This window comes from Nothoprocta perdicaria, unplaced genomic scaffold, assembly GCF_003342845.1.
Source record: "Nothoprocta perdicaria isolate Ctin4 unplaced genomic scaffold, notPer1 scaffold_508, whole genome shotgun sequence".
NCBI classification, from domain to species: domain Eukaryota; kingdom Metazoa; phylum Chordata; class Aves; order Tinamiformes; family Tinamidae; genus Nothoprocta; species Nothoprocta perdicaria.
The window spans coordinates 56,711-65,107 of NW_020455764.1; the positions used below are offsets into that span (position 1 = coordinate 56,711).

An 8,397-nucleotide genomic window follows, 5' to 3' on the forward strand; every position below is an offset into this window, starting at 1 on the left:
TACCTGCCTCTTACTGGGCAATCAGTGTCTTTGAAAGCCGGCGACTTTGGGGTGTATCTTATCCTGTTAAGCTACTTGCAGAACCATCTGTTTGGGAAATGCTTCTGCACGGTGTCATTACACCGGCGTCTGCCTGCCGGTGATTCTGTTTCTTTGCTTTTTCTCCCCAAAGAATAGTCATAGTTAAGTTTATGCACAACTGAAATAATGATGCATTGCTTCAAGAGCGTTTCTTAGGTCTTTAATCTGGGAAGCACAGGTCATGGTCCCCCAGAATACTTAGGTGCCTGTATCTCACTTTGTTTCGGAGGGAGTAAACGCCTGCAGGTTAGTCATGCTAAAACATCCTCTTATTTCTAACCTTTCTGTAAACTTGCTCTGAACTGCTGCTCTGTCAGTACATTTATTCCTAATCAGAACTTTTCAAGAAGTTCTGAATGTGTCCTGAGATCATCTTCGTGAGTGAGGCAGGCGAAGAGAAGGGTAAATCAGCACGAGTCGCCAGGACTTGACCCTGGAAAAACGAGTGTCCCTTTGCCACGTGTTGTGGTGAAGTCAGTTGAGCTTCTCTGTAAAGCACTAAGCAATGTGGCCATTGCCATAGTCTTAATTTGTCTTCTCAGCCTCTGGTCTCGGTGTTTGGAATGGACAGGATATATTTAAGTGTCCTATTTATGAAATGCGTGTAGAAACACTGAACTGCAGAGTGGTGAAGGTTTTATGCCCCTCCGTGGCATAAAGACTGATAGTTGGTCTTGCCCAGTGGTCGTGTTTGTAAGAAGGTATTTCCTTAGACATCTCTTTTGCTGCTGGGCAAAGATGTCCATTCGTGTGCCCTGTGTGGTGGAGGAGGATACCTCAGTGCATTCTTCCCTGTCCCCCAGCAGGATACAGGGAAAACATTTGGCTTAACTCAAGCCTCGAGAGCCGCTGGCACCAGCATTGCAGAGCAGCCATCGATTTATAACCAAAACTCCCTGGCAAGGGCTGTGTTTGTGTGCAGGGGTTTAACCGTGGCAGCCCCTTGAGTCCCAGCCCCAGTTGTGCTCACATTGCTGGTAACCACTGAAGGCTTCTCCCTCTGCAGAGCCCGTTCTGCCTGGGAAGGCCTCCCTGTTCTGCAGGGTGTTTGTCACACAAGCTGCATCCCAGCTCCCTTTAGGGATGCGCTGGCAGTGACACAGTAGTAGCAGAGGAGGAGAGGAAYTGAGCCAGAAACGAGAGGCTCGAGGGGCACTTGAAACAGAAACCCCCAAGCCTGGGCATTCGGCTGCTCGCGCTGGCAGAAGCCTTGCGAGACAGGGGGGGTGTTTGCAAGCCCGAGCAAACCAGGGGCTGTGCTTTGGTGTGCAGATAGCCAGGGCCTCGCGAATCACCTCGGGTGGGGAAGTGACCTGTCTTTTCCACGGAGGTTTTCTCCCTTGCTTCCCGACGTGTGCAGGAAGGCGCATTCCCGCGCGCGGCCGAGCCTCCCCGCGCACGAGCCCACACCATCGCCTGAGCGTGTCTCTCTTTCGTTACCTTCTTTTCCTTTCTTTCCTTGCCTTGCCTTTCCTCTTCCTTTGTTTTCGCCCCCTTTGCCTCTCCTGCGCCCGCCGCCGCTCGCCGGCCCCAGCGCGCAGCCCGCTCGAGAGCTCCGTGCCCTGCCTGGCCCCGCGCACGCTGGACGACGAGGCCCGAGTGCAGCGCAGCCCCAGCCTGGGATGGCTCAGTAAGTGCCGGGCCCCACGGCCCCATGGGGCAGCGGGAACGCGCGGCCAGCCCCATAGGGCAGCAGGAACGTGCGGCCAGCCCCACAGGGCAGCAGGAATGCACAGCCAGCCCCATGGGGCAGCAGGAACGTGCAGCCAGCCCCATGGGGCAGCAGGAATGCACAGCCAGCCCCATGGGGCAGCAGGAACGTGCAGCCAGCCCCACGGGGCAGCAGGAATGCACAGCCAGCCCCATCGGGCAGCAGGAATGCATAGCCAGCCCCACGGAGCAGCAGGAACGCACAGCCAGCCCCATAGGGCAGCAGGACCATGCACTCGCCCCATGGCCCAACGCCCGCTGCTCTGCTGGCAGGGGGGGATTGGGGCGCTGCTCCTCGTGGCCGGGCTCCCCCCATGCTCCCCACGCTGTCACCTCTTCCAGTGTCATCTATCCAGTCGCTTTTCCTAGCAGCCAAACGGGCAGCTCAGCTGCAGTTCCCACTGAGGAATATAGTCTCTCTCTCCAAAGCCAGACTTTACTGYGTGGATCCTTTGGCTCTCCAAAGGGTTTTGTTAATTCTGCCACCAGTGGAGTATCKCAAGTAAAACAAGCTCAAATGTTTAGTTTTCATGTAGATTAAGTGCAGAAATAACGGAAAAAGGAAGGCCGGAGGAGCTTTTTGGCAGACCCCTCCGTCCTCCCATGTGGAGCAGAAGTGGGGAGGCTCGAGCAGAGCGTGCATTGGGAATCGTTGCTTCCAGCTCGACTGGGTTACGTGGAGCAGGTCGGGACGTGGGGAGAAGGGGCAGGTGGCACCTGTGAGGCAGAGGAGGCTGTCGCTGAGAGGCGATGAAGCCACGAGTCGCTTCCGCTGCACAGAGGCGTCATCGTCGCCTAAGGAACACCCGGTCTTGGATAAAGTCTCCTAAGCAAAGCAAATGAATCAGTAAGCGGGACAAGTACCAGCTTTGCAAGCTGTGGCCCCTCGCTTTAGTCTTCAGTTTACTGCAGAACCGGGCCTAGAAAGGCGTGTGGGCACCAYCAAAGCAGGCTGCTCAGAAAGCCTGATCTTCAGCAGGGGCCTGTTCTCTACACGGTGCAGCTCTCCCAAATAAATACATTGAATGAGTGTGAACAAGCTTCGCATTAGGGAAAATCAGAGCCCTCCTCTGGCTCCTGGTTTGGCTTTAGTGGCACAGATCTGCAAAACGCCCGCGTGTTACTTCAGGCTTTCACTTTAGCCCATGGGTGCATTATAGACCTGTCAAAGCTTTCCTGCAACTGGCAGTTTCTTTGCAACCTTTAAAACATAATTAATTGCACAATACATTGAAAAAGCATCCCTGTGTTTTAATAACAGACTCCAAAAATCCGGCTTTGATTTTTTTTTTTCCATCTGTGCCCTTTTCCAAATATTTCTTAAATATTAGTTTGTAACACCGAAGGTGTTACAAAGCAAAGTAATATGTACATTGTGTAAGGTACACTAGCCCATTTGATCTCTTTTTCCTCTGTTTTATTTAAGCATTGAGCATCTCCTACTGCTTTCACACCAAACACCTCCATCAAAAGTTACTAACACTGTTAAGCCTGGCTTGTTAATAACGAAAACGGAGCCTGGTGAGGGTTGTATGTATCTCAAACCAGCTTTACAAGTGGCATTTCTTATTTCACGAGTAGACCTGTTTGTAAAACCCTCACAGAGACAGATGGAGGCTCTGCCCTGCTTCGGAGTGGCCACGGGAAGCAGGAGAAGCTGGTTCCTCCTTTTGGAATAAGGAACTGGGCTTTGCCTTTGCTGTGCTGCTCTTTGTCTGGATGTGGGGCTAACACGTGGCGCCTACGTTGTGATTCAGGGCTTGTAACACGGAATACTGGAGGTCTGCCTCCACGGTCCCTGAACGCATGGGCAAGAGCAGGCAGCRATGGGAGTCCCAATTTCCTTCAAACTATTTCTTGTTTTGCTCAGTTGTGCATAGTGGGGTTCTGCTGTGTCTAAGTGGTGGCCTTCACCWGCTCATGCTTTGAAAGATGAGCTGTAGATATTCCTCAGCACGGAAATGATGGACCCAAAACACGGGTGGAAGGTGTTTTGAGGAGCTCAATGGCAGGWTTGTGTCCCGTACGGAGAGACCAGTTTTGTTTTCATTGAGGGTGATCAACGCTGATGATTTGGCCTTCCGTTCTATGAATATCTAGCCATGAGTTTCTTCGAGGTTGTATTGGAAACATCCAAACCCAGAAACACCTGGGAAGTTGGGAGATGCCCCTGTGCCAGCCTTCTGGAGGGTTTTCGCTCTTCCCAGTTATATTCGCGGTCGGAAACACTTTGGTAACAGCTCCTGTTGCTCTGCTTCGTGTTTCAATGAGCGTGGGCGAGAAGGGAAAAAAGAAATCAGAACAAAGGAGCAAATTCCTGCTCATGGCTGGGGTGTAGGATACTGTATCCATCCCAGCAGCCCCCCTTTTTGCTGTTCTTTTGGGTTTCATTCTTTTATGGCTATTTCCGGATTTCTTCCGAGGGCTTTTACTGGGATTGCAGAAGGGAATTCCATAATCATATTTTTTTTCCAAGTTCCTTAGGAGAGTTTTCATGTAATTCCACTTCAGTCCTACATCCGTCTACATGAGCAGGATAAGTGGTCCATAACAGAGCAYGCAGCTCCTGTCTAGCTGTTTCCCTGGGCTTGGATGTCACTGTGTTGAGCTTGATCCTTGGAAAGGAAACGGAGGGTCCATATTTCCTGTTTGCCTCAGTTTTCCTTTCTCTCTCCAGACCATGTCGTGCCAGGAASGGTTGGCTTTAGGCTCCCAGCTCAGTGGACGTGTCTCTCTGCTCAGTAAACCCACAGGGTTCATGGTTTTAGTTGACCGGGCGCCTTGCTGGCTTGTYCTTTCCCCCGTCCCGGAGTGAGGAAGGCTCTCAGCCCGCAGCGCTCCCCTGGAATGCCGTGGATCATCCGGCACGAGCCACCGGCCTCTTCCTACCCCAGGTGCCACGAGGAGGCGGAGGGAGCCCAGGGAATCGTGCTGAGCCCTCCGATTGCCCCCGCAGCCCCTCGCGCAGGGCAAGGTGGAGCTGTAGCCCGAGCCTCTGCGTTCCCGCGGGCGCTGCCGAGSGGCCCCGTGCTGAGCGCTGCCCTTGTTCTTGCAGGCAGCCCGGCCATGGCGCACAGGAACCTGACCTCCTCCAGCCTCAACGACATCTCCGACAAGCCCGAGAAGGACCAGGTGGGTAYGGCGCGCAGCGGGCAGAGCCTCGGTGCTGCAAACCGGCGCGGGTGCGACGGGCGCGCGGGCTGAGCTCGGCTTTAGCAGGCGCCCGCAACGCTCCCTAAGCACGAGCCTCCAAGGAAGCGGGGCARACGCTCCCAAAGCCTCAAGCGAGTTCTGCCGAGGAGGCAGCGCTTGGCATCCGGCTTGGATCCGCTYGCTGATCCTCCTCCTGCTGGGAGCAGGGGCTGTGCTGCGTGGGCTCCCGCCTGGCTGTGCACGCGGCGCATTCCCAAGGCAGGGATGGCGGGAAGCGGGAGCACCGCAGGGAACGTGTCCCCTCTGTCCTGGTAAAAGAGGTGACCTCGCCCCGTGCAACTGTGCATCGCTTCAGAAATGGCACTTTAATAGGAGGTGACAGCGGAAGAACAGCTCCCAAGTGAAGATGAGTTATAAAGTTAGGTTGAAATTGGCCCATAGTGCCCCAAGAAACGAGCTCTTTCCTGCCAGTCACCAGGAATTTGACTAATTTCTCAGAATTGGGCAATTTTACCATATATCATACGGACTTTCTTCATGCGTGTCCTCATCTTTGCTGAGAGTTTAAGAGTCTGAAAGGCAGGAGGGAGTTTAGTTTTGCTCCCGTGTCTGAATCGGGTCTCTGTGCAAGCATCAAAACCCATCTTCATCTTGGTTTTAAGAAGGGGGTTGTTTTCAAAACACGACTGTGTCTTTCAGAGCATCTTTTCTGCCTTCCCTCGGTGTTCTTTAGTCCAGTTATTTTCACTGCCAATGGGAGTTACTTTAGAAAATTATTTGGGTATCACCGTGTATGCTGACCAGTTGAGAATGGCTCTAATCTTTCACATTACGGCTGGCTGCAATGTTTTTTAAGGGGAACTCTGATATCCAGCAGCACAGCAGTGTAAATGATGTCAAAAAAAAAAAAAAAAAAGCCAGAAAAAAGCACTTTAATGTGATAAATCTATTCTCCTAGTCTCCTCTATGCTTTCTCTCCCTCCTGGCATGTGATTTATTTAAATACATTATTTTCCCATTTGGTATGTGAAAAATCCATGCAAAAGGAAGGAGCAGATGATAAGAGAAAAAGATCATAGTGTTGAATGTGCAAAATAAATATGGCAGAGACTGAAAAAGCAAATCATGTCTAGATCTAATTATTCAGGAAAATAATTTAACAGAGGGAGAAAGGGGGTGGACTGTGTTTCTCGTTGACCTCCGCATCGTTCAAAGTTATCACTTATGGAACTTCTTACCCCCCAGCTAACACTCAATAGGGATAATGCTTGACTATTTATAGGGAAAACCGTTACTTTTAAACCAGCTTGTTCCAGGAAGCTGTTCAGTTAATGAGGCCGTGTCTGGCCGGTGGACTTTGGCCGGAGGAACCCTTGCACCGCGAGCGCTGCCGCGCCGGCCACCGGAATCGCCTCAGATCCCGCCTGTCGTTACTGATTGACCGCGAGCTGCGGCTCCGTAAGATAAGCCGAGCTCAGCGTGTGGCCCGGGAATAATTCCCGGTGCTGTGGCAGCAGCGGCTGGAAGGGGAACGGATTCTCCTGCCTTGCCTGGCATTCGTTATGTTGGTATCCCATCTGGAAGCCCCACAGCTAACGAGGCCCTGCAGTGAGATACATGTCTGCTGAAGAAATGAGGGTGTATTATTTTGTTAATGTAGTTGTGTGTCTCGGGGGCCAGCCTGTGTTTGGCCTCAACTTAGCTGGAACGTAGCTGGGGTGGCACCTGAGCTCTCTCATTCCCTTTTTTTCTGCAAATACAGAGTATTGATATGTGTGTTTTAAGTAAAGAAAGGCTTCGAGCAGAGCTCTATAGATCAGTGACATTTTTCCTGCCTACCCACATCCTCATTTTCCAAAGTATAATCTTTTATCCAACGGGAACGGTGCAGTTAYCAGTGCGGTGAGCTGGTAACCAGAATACCTTGTGTGGGTGTTTCACTCAGCAGCGAGCCCAGGGTATCAACTCGGGCTGGCTCTTGGAAGAGCTTCCCCTTCCTCCCAACCCTGCCGTGATTTTTATATCTCTTCTTCACTCTCTCTTCCTCCTCTGACACAAAGTGCCTTACAAACATGTGATAAGCAGTTAGCTGAGCAGCTTATCAAAGGCTGGATTCTTCACGGAGAATGATGGAGCAAGAACATCCTCATTTGCTTGGAGTTTTCCTTACATTTGAGGCTGGATGAAACAAGACGGCCTTCAGACGGAGATAGGGCTAAATCTTRAAACGGTAGGAGCATCTCAAGTGAAGCCCTCAGTTGTCTCTAAGGTAGGGATGACTGCCACATTCRCAGTGTTATTATTGTTTTTTCCCCTTAATTATTGGAAAGCAAAAGCTTGTGAAGCCCAGACAACAGAAGGAAGGGTCTGTTACCCTTCAAACACGCAGAGTTTGAAGCAGAGAACGGCTCTGCTGCCGCTGGCACCAAGGATAAATAGCCGCAGCAAAGGGCACCCAGTTCAGCGCCGGCTGCTTTATGATGGGGTGGCTCCTTGGGTATTGTTTTGTTTGCAGTTTTGGCAGTCCCCAAAGGCTAACGAGGGAAGAGGAGACGTGTTTGCTGTGCTGTGTGTGCGTTGGCACGGCGCCTCGTTTCCGCACGAGGCAGCGGCCCCGAGAGCTGCCTTGCCCCCGTTTACCTTAATGCCCGTGGTTCATCCCTGGCTGCAGTGCAGCCTGGCTGTTTGCAGCCGGGCAGYGGGCTAGGAGAAGGAAGACTGGCAGGAATATTGTGGTGGTTTTGCCGCTGCTCCCGGAGCGGTTAACGGGGAAGGGAAGCAGCTGAGCGGGGCGGCGGGAGGCGGTGGGAAGGGCGAGCGCTGCCCGGCGCCGCGCGCGGTGCCCGTGCGGGGCCCGATCCCGGGGTCAGGCTTTGTTCCGTGTCCTTGGCAGYGCCCAGGGCCTGACTCACCAGGGCATTCAGAAAGAGAAATAAAGGGGACATTTAAAGCAGGGCTTGGGAAAGAGTGAGGCAGGGGCCCGTTGCTGCCGAGCTGATGCAGCAGCTTAGCCGGCGCGTTGATATATACATTGATATAAGGGCAGCGTAGTGGTCTGGCGTTAACGCCCCTTGCGAAGGACTCGTATTTGGGACAGAAACAACAAAGAACAGGCTCTGAATGGAGATGGTCAGCTGCAATATTTAGTCAGAGAGAGACACAAGCCTCCTCTTATTTGTTGTGGTGTGTGCAGGGCTTATTCAGACCGGTGTTTCCATACCAACAGGAAACRGGTGCCAAAGCCAGCTCCGCAGCTCCAAAGGAAGTTGGCCTGGCGGAGAGAAACCCTCCTGTCCTTCCTGGGCGGGCACTGAATAGCAGGGAGCCGCGTCCTGCACAGGAGCCCGTGGATCCGTGGCCAGGCTGGTGCTTGTGGCTCTGCGCGGCAGCGTCTCTGCAGGCAGCAGCAGAGCTGCCCAAGCTGCAGCTCTGCCGGGCGACCTGCATTCGCTC

General features: G+C 52.8%; 1 protein-coding gene across 1 annotated transcript in view; it reads left to right on the top strand.

Moving 5' to 3' along the window:
* The window catches only part of SLC4A4 (solute carrier family 4 member 4), a 96,286-nt gene that overhangs the window by 46,168 nt on the left and 41,721 nt on the right, over positions 1-8,397 (top strand). The window contains exon 7 of the mRNA XM_026048031.1: positions 4,847-4,923. Within this exon, the coding sequence (XP_025903816.1) occupies positions 4,847-4,923 (77 nt within the window). The remainder of the gene's footprint in view (positions 1-4,846; positions 4,924-8,397) is intronic.